This window comes from Nicotiana sylvestris, chromosome 1, assembly GCF_000393655.2.
Source record: "Nicotiana sylvestris chromosome 1, ASM39365v2, whole genome shotgun sequence".
NCBI lineage: Eukaryota > Viridiplantae > Streptophyta > Magnoliopsida > Solanales > Solanaceae > Nicotiana > Nicotiana sylvestris.
In genome coordinates this window covers 25924170-25945274 of record NC_091057.1, presented here as the reverse complement: position 1 = coordinate 25945274, position 21105 = coordinate 25924170, and the positions used below count along the sequence as shown (strand labels likewise).

Sequence of the window (21105 nt, the reverse complement as noted above, 5' to 3'; positions counted from 1 at the left end):
CTCTACTTCATTAAGAAGTTTTTGAAAGTAAGTCTGTCATCTCCTCTTAATCTGGGAATCTTCCATCAATACTCTACCATCGTCGTTCTTGATGCATCTCACTCGGTCTAAATCTCGAGCTTTCCTCTCTCTTAGCTTGGCCAGCCTAAATAACTTATTCTCCCCTCGTTTTTCCCCTAGTTCCTCGGACATACGACTATAAGCCGCAGTCTTAGCCTCCGTGACCGCCAGCTTCGCTTCCTTCCTAGCTACCTTATACCTCTCCATGCATGCTCATCTCTCCCCCTCACCTATGCTCCCCACTAACGTCTGGTACGCCTCCGTTTTCACTTCCACTTTACCTTGAATCACTTTATTCCACTACCAGTCTCCTTTGTGCCTGCCGGAGACACCCGTCGAGACCCTTAACACCTCTCTCGCAGCCTCTCTTATACAGTTTGTTGTAGTTGACCACATAGAGTTCGCGTCACCACTGCTCCTCCAAGCTCCCATAACCGACAACCGCCCTACCAACTCTTGAGCTTTGTCCTTAGCTAAGGCTCTCCACCTGATTCTCAGTCTTTCTCGAGCAGACATTTTCTTCCTCTTCACCATAATACCAATGTCTATCAACAAGAGCCTATGTCACGTCATGAGCATCTCATCTGGAATCACCTTGCAATCCTTGCACAACCCTCTATCGCGCCTTCTGAGGAGGAGGTAGTCAATCTGAGTCTTCGCCACCGCATTTTGAAAAGTAACCAAATGTTCCTCCTTCTTCGGTAAGCAAGAGTTAGCAACCACCAACCCAAAAGCCTTAGCGAAGTCCAGTAACGAGGTTCTTCCTCCGTTCCTCTCCCCAAAACTGAAGCCTTCATGCACGTCGTCATACATACCTGCGGTCGACCCAATATGGCCATTGAAATCCCCTCCTATGAATAACTTCTTAGTAGGTGGTACCTGACGTATAATCTCATCCAACCCATCCCAAAAGCGACGTTTAACCTCTTCATCTAGGCCCATATGTGGCGCATAGGCACTAACGACGTTTACGATGCACTAACCAACCACCAACTTAATAATCATCAATCTATCATTCACTCGTCTAACCTCAACAACAGACTCTCTAAGTTCCATATCCACCAATATACCGACTCCATTCTTACCCGTTTGGGTTCCAAAGTTCCAAAGTTTATACCCATCTGAGTCCCTCGCGCTCGACCCTGCCCACCTTGTCTCCTGGACACATGCTATATTGACTCTCCTCTTCTTGAGGATCTTCGCCAGCTCTATAGATTTACCTGTCAATGAACCTACGTTCCATGACCCAATTCTCAACTGATGGACACCTTTGTTCCCTTTACCTCCCTTGCATCCCAACTCACCTCCTAGCCCCTGCCCTACCTCCCTGTGTTACAACCCATATCCATATGTGTTAGTTCATGCCATATATTAGTTAACATAAATCCAAGAAGGAATTATCTTTGAGATGATAAGAAGTCAATCCTATTGGTCTTAAGTGATACAAGAGTGTATAAGGGTGATTAACCAGTATTAGAAGTTAAACGAATCAAGGATGTTGTAACTCGTATTTTCAGGTAATCTAGCGGTGCTTAATACACTCAAGAGGTCATTTATTAAGGTATTTTAATCATATAATATTCGTATCATAAGTCTTGAAGTCAAACGAGTTATGAAACAAAAGTCGACAAAAGTTGTCGCAACTTAGGTTCATAATTTTACTTAAACATTAGGTCAAATGTTTCTAATCTTTTCTAATAATTTACAAGGAATTACGGGGTGATCTACCAACAAAATTAAAGATATATGAGTCTAGTTTCCAACGCATTAAACCGTTCATCGATACGATCTCGGAGTATAGAGATATTTGCATTTTCGCGAGACTGCGCCAAGCACCTCTCTATGGGGCCCACTAAGTCGGTTTAAGATATTTGGACCTATATAGGATGCCTCCAACCCGTTTTAAGTCATTTATTTTCACTATTTTCAGACCTTAGAACCCTAGGAACATCCTCTCAAGGTTCTCTCAAGATTCAAGACCCAAAAAAGGGCAAACAACACAAATCAAGTGTCGGGAATTCCGTGGCGCTAGTAAGTCTCTTGTTCTTCTTGTTGTTGCTCATTTTTGTGTCGTTTCAGCTCGTGTGGGAGGTTGTTTTAAAGGGTTTATGTTCTGTAAATACTCCCTCATGTTCTTAATATCAATCCTAGGTGATTTCAAGCCTTCTAAAGTGATTCTAGTGCCGAAAAACACTAATTGATCGCTAGTTTCGCTTTTTTGTTGTTGTGGCAGCATTGGAGGGATATTTCATGGAAATTTAAGGTCAAATTGGAGTTTTTCTTTCTGTATAAAGGTAAGGAACCTCTTACTCTATATGTATTTAAGATTATCCAAGTTGCGGCTAAGCCATTGAAGCTAGAACTTGTGAGATATATATCGAAAGGCTTGGTAGTAATGTTATTGTTTTGTGGACTGTTTTGCGTTGTTGTTGGGCTGCGTATTTTACTACTATCTTATGGAGTTTTGGAGGAGGAAGGGTGTGGAGAAACACCATATATATGTAGGGTTATGGGCTGATAGTTATTCGTAACATTTCCAGGTTGTTTGACACGACTACGGTGGTCGTCATATGTATGGAGTGATTACGCTATGTGTGGACTATTTTGGGAGGCTCAATATGTTTATTATTGAAGTTGTTTGGGCTGTTTGGTGACTGTTTTTAATGGTGTGAGGTCATATATATAGGGGAGGTGCTGCCCGTTTCATCGTAAAATAGGTTGTGGTCGATACATAATAGTTATGACGCTTAAATGATAACGATAGTATCGTTTCTCTTATTGTAGACTAAGGAGTTTTGACAATTGCATAGCTTGAGATTGGGGCAGTATATACAAGGTATGTGAGGCTATCCCTTTCCTTCTTTTGCACGACTCCGATTGTACATAATGTAATGAACGAGCTTCCAAGATACTCTACTCTTAGAAGCTAGCAGTACTTACATTGTTTTCCCTCTTATGGAACGATTGATGTTAATGTTACTTCTCTTATTCTTATGTTATCAATGTTGTTCGTACTTCCTAAATCTTATAAGGTTCATAGTGAAGAGTTAGTCCTAATAACATGTATAGAGGATACCGACCTTACGTCACTCCGAAAGGTTTAGAATGTGATTCCATGAGTCGAGCATGCATTATATATATGTATCTATTTTACTCTACCGAGCCACGCTATAGTTGGCCGGGTACAGCACCTATTGTGCAACCACTGATCAGTTGGGTTTTACCGAGCTCCACGTGGCCGGGTACGATTCTACCGAGCCTATTATGGCCGGGTACGATATGATGATGATGATGCCCACAGAGGCGAATGCTTTAAAGGTTTATGTATTTATACATATGTATCATGCATTTCATGTAAGTAGCCCTCAGAGGTACTAAGATGTTACAGGTTGTATATTCTCTATCCTTGCTTACATTACTGATCGTATTTATGGTTCCTTGCCTTACATACTCAGTACTTTATTCGTACTGACGTCCTTTTATTTGTGGACGCTGCATGTCGTGCTGCAGGTCCTGATAGACAGGCAGGTGCAGCTCCCCCACCACAGTAGACTGTCCAGTTCAGCGGTGATTGGCGAGATCCCTTCTCCGGACTTGCCTTGGTCTTGGTATGCAATTTTTGTTATAGACATTATGGGTATGTCGGGGCCCTGTTCCGGCTATGTTGCAACACTTATGTTCTTTTAGAGGCTCATAGACAGGTGTCGGCTCATGTATAGTTTGGTATGCCTTGTCGGCTAGTTTTTGTTGTATAGTCTTTCATAGTAGCGTGGTAGCTCATACCTTATACGTAGTTTCTTGATTGTCTGGTCATCCCCTGCTATGTATGTTCATGCCGTCATATTTTATTGCTGGTTGTCCATGATCTAGGTCTACCATTTATATTGATCTCGTCAGCCTTAAAAGATAATAATGAAGGTTAGATGAAATGTACGTTGGTGCTCGGCAAGTGTGGTCGGGTGCTAGTCATGGCCCTTCAGTTTGGGTCGTGACAAACTTGGTATCAGAGCAAGTCTGTCCTAGGGGTTGTCTATGAGCCGTGTCTAGTAGAGTCTTGATTATGGATGTGTAGCGCGCCACATTTATAATCAGGAGGCTACATGACATCTAGGGTTGTTACCTTCTTCCTGAATCTAGATCGTGCGTAGAGTTGAGTCGTAAGTGTTCGTCTCTAATATTCACCTTGTTTTTTCAGTGATGCCTTCGACTAGGAAGCAAACGATTAGTAGACGGCTTGATACAGCAGCGGGAGAGGGTACCAGTCAGGTGCCCCAAGTCAGAGCAGGACAAAGTGAGGCTCAAAGTGAGATGCCCTCTCATACCTCATCTACTCCATCTCCTCCAGAGGATATTAGAAGGCACCCAGCGCCTCCAGTTCCTCCGTCTGGCACTCCAGACCAGGATATGCGGAGTGCTTTGCAGTTATTGACTAGCTTGGTAGCTGCTCAGGATCAGAGGCAGAATACAGGTGCTGCTGAGAAACCAGTTAGTACAAGAGTTCGTGATTTTATTAATTTAGACCCTCCAGTGTTTACCGGATCAGACCCCAAGGAGGACCCACAGACTTTTATTGACCAAGTTCATCGTACACTTCGGGTTATGCATGTTAGTGATACAGAGGCAGTAGAGTTGGCTTCTTATCGGTTACGGGATTTAGCGGTTCTCTGGTATGATAGTTGGGAGAGATCCAGGGGTCCGAACCCTCCTCCAGCTGTGTGGAAGGAATTTTCTGAGGCCTTTCTTCGTCACTACTTGCCAGTTGAGATACGACGAGCTAGAGCTGATAAGTTCTTGAACCTTAGACAAGGTAATATGAGTGTGCGAGAGTACAGTATGCAGTTTGATTCTTTGGCAAGGTATGCTCCCCATATGGTGGCCGAGATGAGTGATAGGGTGCATATGTTCGTGAATGGGTTGGGACCACATCTAATAAATGAGTGTACGACAGCCTCCTTGGTGGAGGGCATGGATATTTCCCGTATTCAAGCTTATGCCCAGACCCTAGAGGATCGTAAGCGCCAGCAGAGGGCAGTTAGGGAGCAGGATAGAGGCCAGCATAAGAGGGCGAGATTTGCAGGGTATTCTGATGACTTCAGAGGCCGCATCAGGCCACAGTTTTCGAGGAGTTCGGCGCCACCTGTAGCTAGTGCTCCTCCACAGTTTCAGAGGCCTCGATATGATCGATCCTATTCTGGTCCAGGTCAGAGTTCGCGGGCATCTGGCTCGCAACATCACAGGGATACTAGTCAGATGAGACCCCCAACACCACATTGTGATCAGTGCGGCAAGGCCCACTTTGGACTGTGTCGTCGAGGTTCTGATGCATGCTATTCGTGCGGGCAGCCTGGCCATATGATGCGGGATTGTCCTAATAGAGGAGGTGATGGTATGGCTCAGCCGACTGGATCTGTGTCTGGTTCTTCCTCATCAGTTCGACCTCCAGCACGGGGTTTTCAGCAGTCGACAGGTCGTGGTAGGGGTAGAGGTGCAGTGCCGAGTTCGAGTGGTGCTCAAAATCGAACCTATGCTCTAGTAGGTCGACAGGATCTCGAGTCGTCTCCAGATGTTGTTACAGGTATTATATCTGTGTTTTCTTATGATGTATATGCGTTGATTGATCCGGGATCTACATTATCCTATGTTACACCCTTTGTGGCTAATAAGTTTGGCATTGAACCTGAATTGATAAGTAAACCCCTCGCGGTATCTACTCCGATAGGAGATTCTGTGATTGCTAGAAGGGTATATAGAGGTTGCACTGTGATGATTTGTAGTCGTCAAACCTCGACAAATTTATTTGAGTTAGAAATGGTTGATTTTGATGTGATAATGGGAATGGACTGGTTGGCCTCATGCTATGCAAATGTTGACTGTCGTACGAAGATGGTTAGGTTCCAATTTCCGGGTGAACCCGTCATTGAATGGAAAGGGAACATTGCTACACCGAAAGGTAGGTTTATTTCCTATCTTAAGGCAAGGAAAATGATCTCAAAAGGTTACATTTATCATCTCGTTCGCGTTAGGGATGCGGAGGCGAAACCGCCTACTTTACAATCAATCCCTGTGGTCAACGAATTCCCAGATGTTTTCCCAGATGAACTCCCAGGCCTTCCTCCTGAAAGGGAGATTGAGTTTAGCATTGATGTGTTGCCTGACACTCAACCGATCTCTATTCCTCCATACAGAATGGCCCCGGCAGAGTTGCGAGAGTTGAAGGTGCAGTTGAAGGACTTGCTAGATAAGGGCTTTATTAGGCCTAGCACTTCACCTTGGGGTGCACCAGTCCTATTCGTGCGGAAGAAAGACGGGTTGTTACGGATGTGTATCGACTATCGACAGTTGAATAAGTCTACTATAAAGAACAAGTATCCACTTCCAAGAATTGATGACCTGTTTGACCAACTCCAGGGTGCCAAGTATTTCTCTAAGATTGATTTACGTTCAGGGTATCATCAGGTGAGGGTTAGGGAGAAGGATATTCCAAAGACGGCCTTCCGGACAAGATATGGGCACTTTGAGTTCTTGGTGATGTCGTTCGGGCTAACAAATGCCCCAACAGCTTTTATGGATCTCATGAATACTATATTCAGGCCCTATCTTGATGTGTTCGTGATTGTATTCATTGATGACATTCTAGTGTATTCTCGTTCGGAGGCGGAACATGCGGGCCACTTGCGGATAGTATTACAGACGCTTCAGGATCGTAAGTTATATGCTAAGCTCTCCAAATGTGAATTCTGGCTGAACTCAGTAGCATTCCTTGGCCATGTGATATCTGATGAGGGTATTAGTGTCGACACTCAGAAGATCGATGCAGTAAAGAATTGGCCGAGACCTACAACACCATCAGAAGTCCGCAGCTTCCTAGGGCTAGCAGGATATTATAGGCGGTTTGTAGAAGGATTTTCCTCTATATCATCACCATTGACTAAGTTAACACAAAAAGCTACCAAATTCCAGTGGTCTGACACTTGTGAACGTAGTTTTCAGGAGTTGAAGAATCGATTGACATCTGCACCAGTGCTCACTCTTCCTGAAGGAACAGAAGGTTATGTGGTATATTGTGATGCCTCAGGTATAGGTTTGGGGTGCGTATTGATGCAGCGTGGGAATGTGATTGCTTATGCATCAAGACAATTGAAGAAGCATGAAAAGAATTATCCAACCCATGATTTGGAATTGGCTGCAGTAATATATGCTTTGAAGATATGGCGGCACTACTTATACGGCATCCATGTTGACATCTACACAGATCACAAGAGTTTACAATACATCTTCAAGCAGAAAGAGTTGAATTTGAGGCAGCATAGGTGGCTTGAATTATTGAAAGACTACGACGTTGAGATATTGTATCATCCCGGTAAAGCCAATGTTGTGGCAGACGCTCTCAGCCGTAAATCAATGGGAAGCTTAGTACATATTGAGGTAGGTAGATGGGGGTTGATTAAAGAGCTTCATCAGCTAGCCAATATGAGAATCAGATTGTTAGACTCTGATGACGGAGGTGTTACTGTACAGAATACATCAGAATCATCTTTGGTAGCCGAGGTAAAAGCACGACAATATGAAGATCCTATCTTAGTACGATTAAGAGAAAGCATTCAACAGTGTAAAAGTATGGCTTTTGGGATCGGAAAAGATGGGGCACTGAGATACCAGAGCCGATTGTGTGTGCCTAATGTGGCAGGGTTGCGAGAGAAGATTATGAATGAGATTCATCAATCCCGATATTCCATCCATCCCGGCTCGACAAAGATGTATCATGATGTCAAGGAGCAATATTGGTGGGATAATATGAAGAAGTCTATTGCAGAATTTGTAGCCCAGTGTCCCAATTGTCAACAAGTAAAGATAGAACATCAGAAACCCGGTGGATTGCTTCAAAATATAGAGATTCCGACCTGGAAGTGGGAGGTGATTAATATGGACTTCATTATTGGATTACCTCGCTCTTATCATAAGTTTGACTCCATCTGGGTGATAATTGATCGACTTACAAAATGTGCCCATTTTCTGCCAGTGAAGACAACTTACACGGCTGAAGATTATGCAAAGTTGTATATCAAGGAGATTGTTAGGCTTCATGGTGTGCCCATATCTATTATATCAGACCGAGGAGCTCAATTTACGGCTAACTTTTGGAGGTCTTTCCAGAAGGGTTTAGGCACACAGGTAAATCTCAGCACTGCATTTCATCCGCAGACTGATGGACAGGCTGAACGTACCATTCAGACACTGGAAGATATGCTACGAGCATGTGTTCTAGATTTTAAGGGGAATTGGGATGATCATCTTCCACTCATAGAATTCGCCTATAACAATAGCTACCATTCCAGTATTAAAATGGCCCCATATGAGGCACTATACGGGAGGAGATGTAGATCACCAGTTGGATGGTTCGAAGTCGGTGAAACAGAATTATATGGGCCAGATTTGATTCACCAAGCTATTGAGAAGGTGAAAGTGATACAGGAGCGATTGAGGACGGCACAAAGCAGGCAAAAATCTTATTCTGATGTCCGACGTCGTGATCTAGAGTTTGAGGTTGGTGATTGGGTTTTCCTGAGGATCTCACCAATGAAGGGTATTATGCGTTTTGGGAAGAAAGGTAAGCTGAGTCCAAGGTATATCGGGCCGTATAAAATTCTTCGACGGATTGGACAGGTTGCTTATGAGTTAGAATTGCCATCCGAATTGGAATTTGTCCACCCGGTATTCCATGTATCTATGTTGAGAAAATGTATTGGAGACCCTTCTCGAGTCATCCCTATCAAAGATGTACAAGTTACAGAGGACCTATCATATGAAGAAGTGCCAGTGGCGATATTAGATCGGCAAGTCCGCAAGCTGAGAACAAAAGATGTAGCTTCCGTCAAAGTATTGTGGAGGAACAAAAATATGGAAGAAATGACATGGGAAGCAGAAGAGGAGATGAAGTCTAAATACCCTTACTTATTCCAGAATGAAGATAACAAGGATGCTGGTGGAAGACAGGATACATTGGAAGAAGAAACGGCTCTATGAGGTAAGCAATAATTTGAGAATACTCCTCCTTAATACAAAATGGTGATATGTAGATAATGTAAATACGCATAATGCTTTGTGTAGCCTTGTGAAGCCATATGTTGGGCTTAATTACTTGCAAGTTTTGCTAGTGACCATTTTATAGGGGAAAATTGATCGGAAATTTCCATTGGAATCCACGATGATTTAAACTCCCCATAAACCCTTACATTCGAGGACGAATGTTCCTAAGGGGGGAGGGTGTTACAACCCATATCCACATGTGTTAGTTCATGCCATATATTAGTTAACATAAATCCAAGAAGGAATTATCTTTGAGATGATAAGAAGTCAATCTTATTGGTCTTAAGTGATACAAGAGTGTATAAGGGTGATTAACCAGTATTAGAAGTTAAACGAATCAAGGATGTTGTAACTCGTATTTTCAGGTAATCTAGCGGTTCTTAATACACTCAAGAGGTCATTTATTAAGGTATTTTAATCATATAATATCCGTATCATAAGTCTTGAAGTCAAACGAGTTATGAAACAAAAGTCGACAAAAGTTGTCGCAACTTAGGTTCATAATTTTACTTAAACATTAGGTCAAATGTTTCTAATCTTTTCTCATAATTTACAAGGAATTACGGGGTGATCTACCAACCAAATTAAAGATCTATGAGTCTAGTTTCCAACGCATTAAACCGTTCATCGATACGATCTTGGAGTAGAGAGATATTTGCATTTTCGCGAAACTGCGCCAAGCACCTCTCTATGGGGCCCACTAAGTCGGTTTAAGATATTTGGACCTATATAGGATGACTCCAACCCGTTTTAAGTCATTTCTTTTCACTATTTTCAGACCTTAGAACCCTAGGAACATCCTCTCAAGGTTCTCTCAAGATTCAAGACCCAAAAAAGGGCAAACAACACAAATCAAGTGTCGGGAATTCCGTGGCGCTAGTAAGTCTCTTGTTCTTCTTGTTGTTGCTCATTTTTGTGTCGTTTCAGCTCGTGTGGGAGGTTGTTTTAAAGGGTTTATGTTCTGTAAATACTCCCTCATGTTCTTAATATCAATCCTAGGTGATTTCAAGCCTTCTAAAGTGATTCTAGTGCCGAAAAACACTAATTGATCGCTAGTTTCGCTTTTTTGTTGTTGTGGCAGCATTGGAGGGATATTTCATGGAAATTTAAGGTCAAATTGGAGTTGTTCTTTCTGTATAAAGGTAAGGAACCTCTTACTCTATATGTATTTAAGATTATCCAAGTTGCGGCTAAGCCATTGAAGCTAGAACTTGTGAGATATATATCGAAAGGCTTGGTAGTAATGTTATTGTTTTGTGGACTGTTTTGCGTTGTTGTTGGGCTGCATATTTTACTACTATCTTGTGGAGTTTTGGAGGAGGAAGGGTGTGGAGAAACACCATATATATGTAGGGTTATGGGCTGATAGTTATTCGTAACATTTCCAGGTTGTTTGACACGACTACGGTGGTCGTCGTATGTATGGAGTGATTAGGCTATGTGTGGACTATTTTGGGAGGCTCAATATGTTTATTATTGATGTTGTTTGGGCTGTTTGGTGACTGTTTTGAATGGTGTGAGGTCATATATATAGGGGAGGTGCTGTCCGTTTCATCGTAAAATAGGTTGTGGTCGATACATAATAGTTATGACGCTTAAATGATAACGATAGTATCGTTTCTCTTATTGTAGACTAAGGAGTTTTGACAATTGCATAGCTTGAGATTGGGGCAGTATATACAAGGTATGTGAGGCTATCCCTTTCCTTCTTTTGCACGACTCCGATTGTACATAATGTAATGAACGAGCTTCCAAGATACTCTACTCTTAGAAGCTAGCAGTACTTACATTGTTTTCCCTCTTATGGAACGATTGATGTTAATGTTACTTCTCTTATTCTTATGTTATCAATGTTGTTCGTACTTCCTAAATCTTATAAGGTTCATAGTGAAGAGTTAGTCCTAATAACGTGTATAGAGGATACCGACCTTACGTCACTCCGAAAGGTTTAGAATGTGATTCCATGAGTCGAGCATGCATTATATATATGTATCTATTTTACTCTACCGAGCCACGCTATAGTTGGCCGGGTACGGCACCTATTGTGCAACCACTGATCAGTTGGGTTTTACCGAGCTCCACGTGGCCGGGTACGATTCTACCGAGCCTATTATGGCCGGGTACGATATGATGATGATGATGCCCACAGAGGCGAATGCTTTAAAGGTTTATGTATTTATACATATGTATCATGCATTTCATGTAAGTAGCCCTCAGAGGTACTAAGATGTTACAGGTTGTATATTCTCTATCCTTGCTTACATTACTGATCGTATTTATGGTTCCTTGCCTTACATACTCAGTACTTTATTCGTACTGACGTCCTTTTATTTGTGGATGCTGCATGTCGTGCTGCAGGTCCTGATAGACAGGCAGGTGCAGCTCCCCCACCACAGTAGACTGTCTAGTTCAGCGGTGATTGGCGAGATCCCTTCTCCGGACTTGCCTTGGTCTTGGTATGCAATTTTTGTTATAGACATTATGGGTATGTCGGGGCCCTGTTCCGGCTATGTTGCAACACTTATGTTCTTTTAGAGGCTCATAGACAGGTGTCGGCTCATGTATAGTTTGGTATGCCTTGTCGGCTAGTTTTTGTTGTATAGTCTTTCATAGTAGCGTGGTAGCTCATACCTTATACGTAGTTTCTTGATTGTCTGGTCATCCCCTGCTATGTATGTTCATGCCGTCATATTTTATTGCTGGTTGTCCATGATCTAGGTCTACCATTTATATTGATCTCGTCAGCCTTAAAAGATAATAATGAAGGTTAGATGAAATGTACGTTGGTGCTCGGCAAGTGTGGTCGGGTGCTAGTCATGGCCCTTCAGTTTGGGTCGTGACACCGACCCACCCCCCGCATGCCCCGAGGACATGAACTCACTTGACCATCTCAGACTGCAGCCACTATAACTCCGGCAGACTAGGGGGAATCACTAACAGACACCACAAAATAAACTAGAATAAGACAAGATGTCACTGCAGACGCCCTAATATGGTGACTAAACTAATAAGAACTAAAAGGACAACAATTTTACTAACACAATAGAGGGAAATAGGCAAACGGGAGGTACCAATTCCCATGAGTATAACCTGGGACTTGTCTTAGTATATTCAACTGTATTGTGTCCACCTAGCTGGTTCGCGTCCAGCTCCTGTCGTTCCTTGCTGATACTCGCGTTGTTCTTCACTGTTTGCACGTGCCCGTCTCGCTCGCCGCCCAAAGCCACCTGAAAATAGCTTGACCTCGCCGGAAAATAATCCGCACCTCTGGCTTGAAGACGGGTCTGGTTTGTGTGTCACCACGGCACTACAACCAGGCCTGAAACCTGACTGTGGTTGTTCCCACTCGCCGGCGACTGCTCCGTGTCTCGCCGGAGTAAGAGGGGGAGAAGACAAGACGGGAAAGGAGGAGAGGCGGGGTGAGAAAGATGGGCGGAGAGAGAAAGGGGGGGTGTTGGATGATGGGGAGGAGAGAGGGGCGAGGGGACTTACCTGGGGGGAGGGTGGTCGCCGGCGACTGACCTAGTCGCTGTTGAGATCGTCTTATGTTACCGTTGGCAGTGAGCGTTTGGAGAGAGAGTTTGTCGCTGTTGAGAGTTTGTCGAGTTCTTTTAATGAAAAATATATCATGTGCAAATCTTCAAATCCTATGCCTTATGAAAGATAGAAACTTTATTCAAGGAAAAATATTATGTGCATATTTTTAGAATTATTACTAGTAATCTTAAAAATTCTATATAGTTGTTATAGAGCGATAATTTTACAAAAAGTGTTCTGATATAAATATGGTTGTTGTTTTTATAGGTAAACAACTGTTATAGAGAGGTAAAATATAACTTAAAAGATCGGTTCTAAAAAAAATTGACTTTTATAATGAATGACTGTTATATAAGAATGTTGTCACAGAGAGTTCTGACGGTATCTAAATTGATGATTTATTATTTGCTTAATGTTTTACTACTTTTTTGTCGTTAGACCTGCCATGATATGAAACATGATTTCTTGTCTGCCTAAAGCACACCAAACTGCCTAAAAACTTGCGTTAAAATATATAAATGGGTAAAACTTAAAAGCATTCGCTAAATGTAAATTACTAATGAGAAAATTTGTAAAAGTTTTGTATAAATAACAGTAATCTAGTATCAACGATCATATATAAAATTTGGGATATGTCAAACGCAAATTATATCTTTTTGCACATCGATGATCAATGGATCAGGTGTTTAATTAAAACGAGACCGAATATATTTGGAAATAAATTTTTTATATTGATCGAAAAGAACGATTTTAATGAGCTTAAAGATTTGAAATTGTTTACCTTGCAATGTGATCTTTGAGAAATGTTTGACTCAAAAGATATTGGAATCTTTTTGAATAAATCAATCAAAAAAAATGAAGGGGTAAATCTTAGTTAAACATAATAAATTCTAGATCAATGAGCTAATTGAACAAATAGTACATAAGATGAAATAGATGTAACCAATCTTATTGGAACTTTCGTTGTGACAACCATTAATCAATGGGGAGGTTGTTTTACATCTTTTCTTTGAGATTGCTAAATTGTTCTTTTTCTTTAAGAAGATTGCAGAAGAGGGAGGTAAGAAGAGAGGGAGGTTAGGAAAGAGGGAGAAGCCTCCTCAACCGAAGGTTTTCCCTTCGTATATATAGTCATGGGACCTTTGCTATTTACTTGGTTTGACTCTCTCTCTTGCACTATCTTTCTTGGTCATTCCCTGGACGTTATTTCTTCCGACTCGACGGATATCGTGGGTGTTAGATGTAGAATAGACTATGTCGTCTTTCAATACCCTGTCTCTTGGACGGGATGTTGGTTAGCTTGACCGTAGTGGTTAGATTTTGACCAATACAGCTAGTCCCTCTATCTGTCGGGGTCGTCCCCTATCGGGCCAGGCAGACTGATCATGAGTGCTACAAATTCGAGAAAAATCTGACTTCTCATTTCTTAGTTATGCTTCTTAGGTTTCAAGTGAGATGACGACGTTCTTTTGATATCCTTGGACCGTTGCGGCTGTTTCGGAACCGAAACATCGTTTGGTGTTAAAGCATTCATTCATGGTTGCCACCATAATGACACACATTCCTGGGGAACCGAAATGTTTCGTGCCCTATCAGATGCGATTGTGACTCTTGGGTTTCGTGCTTGGGGGGATTTATGTCTCTTATAAATTGAAGGAACACACCATTCAATTGACACATTTCTCTACCTTGTACTTCGAAGAATTTTGTGGATATACTTTCTTCCTGATACTCCGAATTTTCATTCTCCCCCATTTTGACTGAAAACTTTCATCCTTGCTTTCCATTGTCTTTTTGCCACACCATCTTAATAAAATGGCTGGTGATTCTTCTCGCACTGATTTCCCTTTCACAATTCCGGTGCCGGAAAATGTTGCTCTGGCCACCGGAGGAGTAGAAGTGGTGGAAGATGAAGAGGTTCCATCAATAGTCGAGATCTTGCCTCTTCCTGGGCGAGAATGGAACAATTTCTGCGGTCGCGCCGGGGTGGATCCTTAACTTGTCCCTTCTATTATGAAAGAAGAAAACATTGCAGAGTTGAAAGCTAGGTTGGGAATCCCCAATTATGTTGACATGCGACCGGCGATAGGGAATGACATAGTTCATTTTGACCGTCCCGTGTACTGCGTGTTCTACGCCTACCCTTTTCTTCTCGGATACTGACTTCCTCTCCCTCTTCTGGTGGTAGATTTCTACCGTTATTACGAGGTATGCCCCACCCAACTTTCGTCGTACCTGTACAAGTTGTTCCTTATGTTGATCAAGTTTGCGGAACTCGCCGGTCGTGAGATCACTTTGGATCACATGCTCAATATCTTCGCCCTCAACTCATTCGCGGCACGATGCTTCACATGCATCCTCGGGGGTCGAAGAGTCTGCTGGTGAAAATAAACAACATGGCTAACCATCATTTCTACAAGAATTACTTCTATGAGCGAACCAAGCACATTGTGGTGGATCCAACGGGGTTCCCTGAGAAGTGGAACTTCACACGTAAGTTTCTTAAGTTTTCAATCGACTAGATATCCGACCGTTTTCTGTTACAGTACTAAACCCTGTTATGTCTCTGCAGCCGAGAAATTGCCTTCTTCATTTATTGAAGGTATCCACGAGTAGGTGAGCGTCATCCTTCCCCATACGGCGGGGGTTCGTACATGGTCGGCCTTTTATGAAAAATTTGGACACATGCCCCTTACAGGTGGGATGTCGTTTTTGTTTGCTATTTTTCCTCTCTCTTACTTAGTTTCTTACGTGCTATTTGTCGATGGCACGAAGAGTGCAGAGAGCGAGGTCTCCCCGATTAGCTTTTCATCAGCCGACATCGTCTGCTCGCCCGACGACAGCACCTACCGCTCGGTCTTCGTCGAGGGCTGCTTCAGTTGAGTCTGCGGCCGTGGTTATTCCTGCGGAGGCCACTTCTTAAACTGAGGTCCCGACTCGTGTTGCTCGTCTGACGGGAGAATCTCCCCGTGTTAAGGAAGAAGAAGATTCATCCAAAAGGCAGCGAGTGGAGTTCGAGACAACCCCTCCAACTGTGATACACCTGGATGACTCTCCCTTGATAGGATCTAGGGTAGGGATTGATACCACTCCGCCCGTAGAGATGGAGCCAATCGTCGTATCTGCTCCGCCGACTGAGATTCCTGCTGTTGTCGTTGATTAGCAGCCTGCCATAGCAGGGGGCCAGATTTCTGAGGCTGCCATTGTGGTTTCAGACGTACCCTCATCCTCTGTAACTAGTCGTTCTTCCTCCTCAGCTGCTGACAGAGGAAAAGGCGTGGTGGTCGACAACTATGAATCCGAGTCGGACCATGATCCTGATGATGTTAGGATGTTTGAGGAGGGTATTACCCACTCGGTAGTTTGTGCGAGAGGCCAAGTATGTGTTCTTGTGATATCTTCAGATGTTAACCTCCTGGGGGACACAGAGAATTTGGTGCCGCAGTTTGATATTTTGTGCTTCACTGCTGAGAACGAGGCTTTCCGGAGCGTTCCTGATATCGATTTGATGAATGAGTTGGTCGCTATGGGCTTGAGAGTACGTTACACTTTTTCTTTTATACTTCTCTTGTTTTTCTTGTTGATATGTCTTTAACCCATCTTTTCATTTTTCAGACGTACATGGTGGATGTGGAGAGTATGCGCAGGGCCGACATTCGGGCCAAGATTTTCTTAAAGATGCTAGAGAAGTATCGATGCTATCACGACAAGTGCGGTGAGATGCACGGCGGCTGAGGGAGAATCCCGGTGCTCGATCCCTTGGTGAGGAATTGGAGAAGAGAGATCAGCAGTTGATGGAGGCCGTTCGCAGAAACAGTATGCTCGAGGAGCAACTTCGCGAGAAGGACGAAGAGCTTGAGTTGGGTAAGGGGGTAGCTACAGAGTGTGACTATTTGCAGGGGAGACTGAGGTCAATACATGCTGAAATGGATCAGAACCTCATCAAGGTCGAGGCGATGAGTGTGGAGTGGATGAGAAAGTTGACCGAGTTGGAGAGAAAGGTTGCCGGGTTGGAGAGTATCAAGAGCGCCTGGTCTACGGCCCTGGAGAACACTATCCGCGTCCTCCAGTCCAAGCAGGAGTCGGAGAGAGCGACGTCCATACTGATGGAGGTGAGGCTTGAGGAACGTATTGGCGAGATCGACCAGGAAGCTTCGACCCTAGGAGATCGGGTCACCGCATTGGAGGTTGAAAAGGAGCGACTATTGGCTCAAATTGAGTCTTCCTCCATTGTTGTCCCCCGCCACTTGCACGAGCTTTGGGTTCATGCTGAGGCCCATCGGGATATATACAAGAGTGTGTGGGAGGCGGGCAATATTACTGAGGCCACTTATGAAGGAGCACGGGCAAAAGCGCGGGAGGCCCGCGTCAACTATGGTTATGACTCTACGACTCCGGAGACCGATGAGGGCGCAGATGATGAGGGAGGACTTCTTGGAGATGGTGGTGATGATGATGGCGGTGATGACGTCGAGTGAAAAAATGTTGTCTTTGTCTGTTTTTCTATTTCTTATTATTGTTATTATTATTATTTTTGTAGGTTGTCGTTGTTTTTTTCTCCTTCCCTTTTTTTTATATTGCGGGCTTGAACCGTATGTAATCTGCGACTGTTTGTGCAGTGACTTTGTATAAAGAAGAATTTTTCATTGTTATTTGCCTTGTTCATTATCTTTATTTTTGCTTTCCGTGACTTTGGTGTGGGGTAGACTCTTGTATATCGATGTTACGCCCTGCAATATTACGTCAATGTTATGCACCCAGCGGTATTACATTACGATGATGTTACGCTTCGCAATATTAAGTTATGACAGTATTGCACCCAACAATATTACATTACGGTGATGTCACGCTTCGTAGTATTAAGTTACGACGATGTTGCACCCTGAAGTATTGTACGTTAAATTTGTCATAAGGAAAAGATTATTTGGGGATTATAAGGATTATAAGTGATGAGTAAATTCGTGAAGGTAAGAGGATAAATAAAATCGAAGAAAATGAATTTTTGTCGAAATTTGGCATTTTGGGATAAAATATAGCCCGAGCTAAAATATCTGATATTTATAGACTAGTGTTATACAAGGTACTACATGACCATGCTAGTAAGGTGTACAAGGTATGTTAAAAGAGAGTAATATTTAATTAAGTTGAGACAATTTTTAAATTATGTAAGTAATTGATTAATTATCGGGCAACAGAATAATTATGGTATTAAGTGGATAAGAATCTTCTTGGGGCTGCCACGTGGCAGATGCTAAGCCAAACTGGCAAAATATGCCAAATGAATCATAAAGGCAAAGGATGCCTTGATTACACGTAGGAATTCTTAATTCTTGGATGACACGAAGACATAATGCCTTGATGAAGTACCTTGCTTGGTCTCTTTATTTGGTAAGCTAACTTGGAAAATAGGAATGAAAATATGGTATACTTGCCATTATAAGAATTTAGACCAGCAAGTTGCAATCTTTCGATGCAGTAAATATGCCTTTAATTTCGATGGAGTGGCAGCAACATTGATGATTAATAGGATAAATGGTTATTCATCATCGCAGAAATTCAAGAGTTCATGCCGAAACATTTCTTAAAATCGTAGTAATGGGGTTTTGCGATTCGAAGGGAGTACGGTGCAATCTTCTCCAAGAATATTATACTGAGTTTTCCTTACTCCAGGTATGTTAAGGCTAAACTCTTCTTTCATTTGGCATGATCTCGTCATTACATTCATATCCCGGAATTTACGTATATTTTGCTAGTCTCGCAAATTGCGTATATTTTTCTAGTGTTGTAAGTTATAATATTCTCCTTATCGGGACTTCAGTTGAGTATTTCCTTCCTCCAGTCAAGAGAGCAGAGAAGTTTATACATACAGTATTAAAATTATTTTTATTACCATCGAGCTATAATCGATGGGCAGGCCCCTATTGAGCAACCTCTGATTATATGGTAAGTTATATGACGATACTACTGCGGCCGAGCGCATATGAGTGAGCCCAGTTGGTCGAGATACATAGCCTAGTATGGCCGAACGCTTATGAGCGAGCCTACTTTGGTAGAACAGTTATATATATACCGAGCCTACTGTGGTCGAGCGCTTATGAGCGAGCCCAGTTGGTCGAGATACAGAGCCTAGTATGGCCGAGCGCTTATGAGCGAGCCTACTACGGCAGAGCATATATATATGTATACCGAGCCTTATAGGGCCAGACAACTATTTTACTTACTATATTGAGAGAATTGAGTCAGTATCAGCAGGTAAGCATATCTTCAGATTATCTTTGACTTCCAGCTACTTGCAGTTCAGTTTTAGCTTTCAGTATATTGCCTTACATACTCAGTACATTATTTCGTAGTGACGTCCCTTTTCTGGGGGCGTTGCATTTATTGCGTACAGGTCAGACAGACAAACGAGTAGGCCTCTTCAATAAGTGTTGCCCGAGCTCAGCTTGATCGGTAAGCTCCATGCCTTTCGGAGTTTCCGGGTCTAGATCCTTATGTATATTTTGTATATTTACGTATATATGTCATGAGTAGGTCGGAGATCCATTCCGATCACAGTATATCTATTAGTAGAGGCATATAGACATATCCTGTCAGTTAGTGCAATATGTTGGGCTTGTAGGCCTTCTATGTATATTTGGTTGGTTTGTTAGATGTAATAGTTATGATGGCGTTATCGGCTCAGTTATATATTGACATTTAGTCAGCATTCGTAGTTATCTTACAATGTGGCCCATGGCCAAAGTATGATATCATATGTTCAGAGTCCCTTAGTTGCAAGTTAGTACACAAGGATAGGTGAGGCACTGGGTGCCAGTCTTGCCCCCAGGTTCGGGGCGTGACAGTCGAGTCCTAGTCTTCCTTTCCAATTATATCCTGATAGCTCTTGGCCTTAGGAGTAATTTGAATTTTCTTTTTGGTGATGGCTCGTCGTCTTGAGGGTGCAATTTCGAACTTTTGTCGAAATATCGACCCATCATTGTTCGATCGAGGTTGAACTCTTCTTTTTGGCGAAGGCCCTTGGCATTAAAGGGTGTTATTTCGAACTTCTCGAAATAATAACACGTCGTCGTTCGATTGAGGTCGAACTCTTCTTTTTGGCGAAGGCCCTTGGCCTTAAAGGGTGTTATTTCGAACTTATCGAAATAGTAACCTGTCAACGTTCGATCGAGGTCGAACTCTTCTTTTTGGCGAAGGCCCTTGGCCTTAAAGGGTGTTATTTCGAACTTATCAAAATAGTAACACGTCGTCGTTCGATCGAAGTCGAACTCTTTTTTTTGGCGAAGGCCCTTGGCCTTAAAGCGTGTTATTTAGAACTTATCGAAATAGTAACCCGTCGTCGTTCGATCGAGGTCGAACTCTTCTTTTTGGCGAAGGCCCTTGGCCTTAAAGAGTGATATTTCGAAATTATCAAAATAGTAACCCATCGTCGTTCGATTGAGGTCAAACTCTTCTTTTTGGCGAAGGCCCTTGGCCTTAAAGGGTGTTATTTCGAACTTATCGAAATAGTAACCCATCGTCGTTCGATCGAGGTCAAACTCTTCTTTTTGGCGAAGGCCCTTGGCCTTAAAGGGTGTTATTTCGAACTTATCGAAATAGTAACCCATCATCGTTCGATCGAGGTCGAACTCTTCTTTTTGGCGAAGGCCCTTGGCCTTAAAGGGTGATATTTCTAACTTATCAAAATAGTAACCCGTCGTCGTTCGATTGAGGTCGAACTCTTCTTTTTGGCGAAGGCCATTGGCCTTAAAGGGTGTTATTTCGAACTTATCAAAATAGTAACCCGTCGTCGTTCGATCGAGGTCAAACTCTTCTTTTTGGTGAAGGCCCTTTGCCTTAAAAGGTGTTATTTTGAACTTATCGAAATATTAATCAGGCATCATTCGATCGAGGTTGAGTTCTTCTTTTTGGCAAAGGCCCTTGGCCTTAAAGGGTGTTATTTCGAACTTATCGAAATAGTAACCCGCTGTCATTCGATTGAGGTCGAACTCTTCTTTTTGGCGAAGGCCCTTGGCCTTAAAGGGTGTTATTTCGAACTTATCGAAATAGTAACCCGTCATCGTTCGATCGAGGCCGAACTCTTCTTTTTGGCGAAGGCCCTTGGCCTTAAATGGTATTTGTAGACATGTGATTTTTGACCCTCCCCAAGATTTTACATATTTTAGCATTTAAATACTTAGTTTAGGTCTAATATAGTTATTTCAACTAATTTTGACTCTTTTTACATTTTTTTTTATCACAAAATTGAAAAATACAAAAATAGTTTCATTTTTCTCTATTTAATTAAGGTATTAGGTATTTTTAGAAAAATATTATTTTAACGCATTTGTTATAAATATATTATATTATGGGTGTTCATTTAGTACTCCGTTGTAAATAAGCTTCCTGAAGAAGCTTATCCATATGGGACTCCACCGTAAATAT

At 42.5% G+C, this 21105-nt stretch overlaps 1 protein-coding gene across 1 annotated transcript; it reads right to left on the bottom strand.

Moving 5' to 3' along the window:
* Nucleotides 1–360: 360 nt before the first annotated feature.
* LOC104223019 (uncharacterized) lies at nt 361–1002 on the bottom strand. Its single transcript, XM_070174618.1, has 2 exons — nt 655–1002; nt 361–585 (listed from the first exon to the last, which is right to left on the bottom strand). Exons 1-2 carry the CDS (start codon nt 1000–1002, stop codon nt 361–363), a joined length of 573 nt encoding a protein of 190 aa, XP_070030719.1.
* Between the last annotated feature and the right edge of the window lie 20103 nt (nt 1003–21105).

Excerpts from the sequence above, each read along its gene's own strand:
- LOC104223019 (XM_070174618.1), bottom strand. The coding sequence starts at position 1,002 with ATGGGCCTAGATGAAGAGGTTAAACGTCGCTTTTGGGATGGGTTGGAT. Across the intron at positions 586-654 it reads GGTTGTGCAAGGATTGCAAG|AGGAAGAAAATGTCTGCTCG; the intron begins GTGATTCCAGAT and ends ATTATGGTGAAG.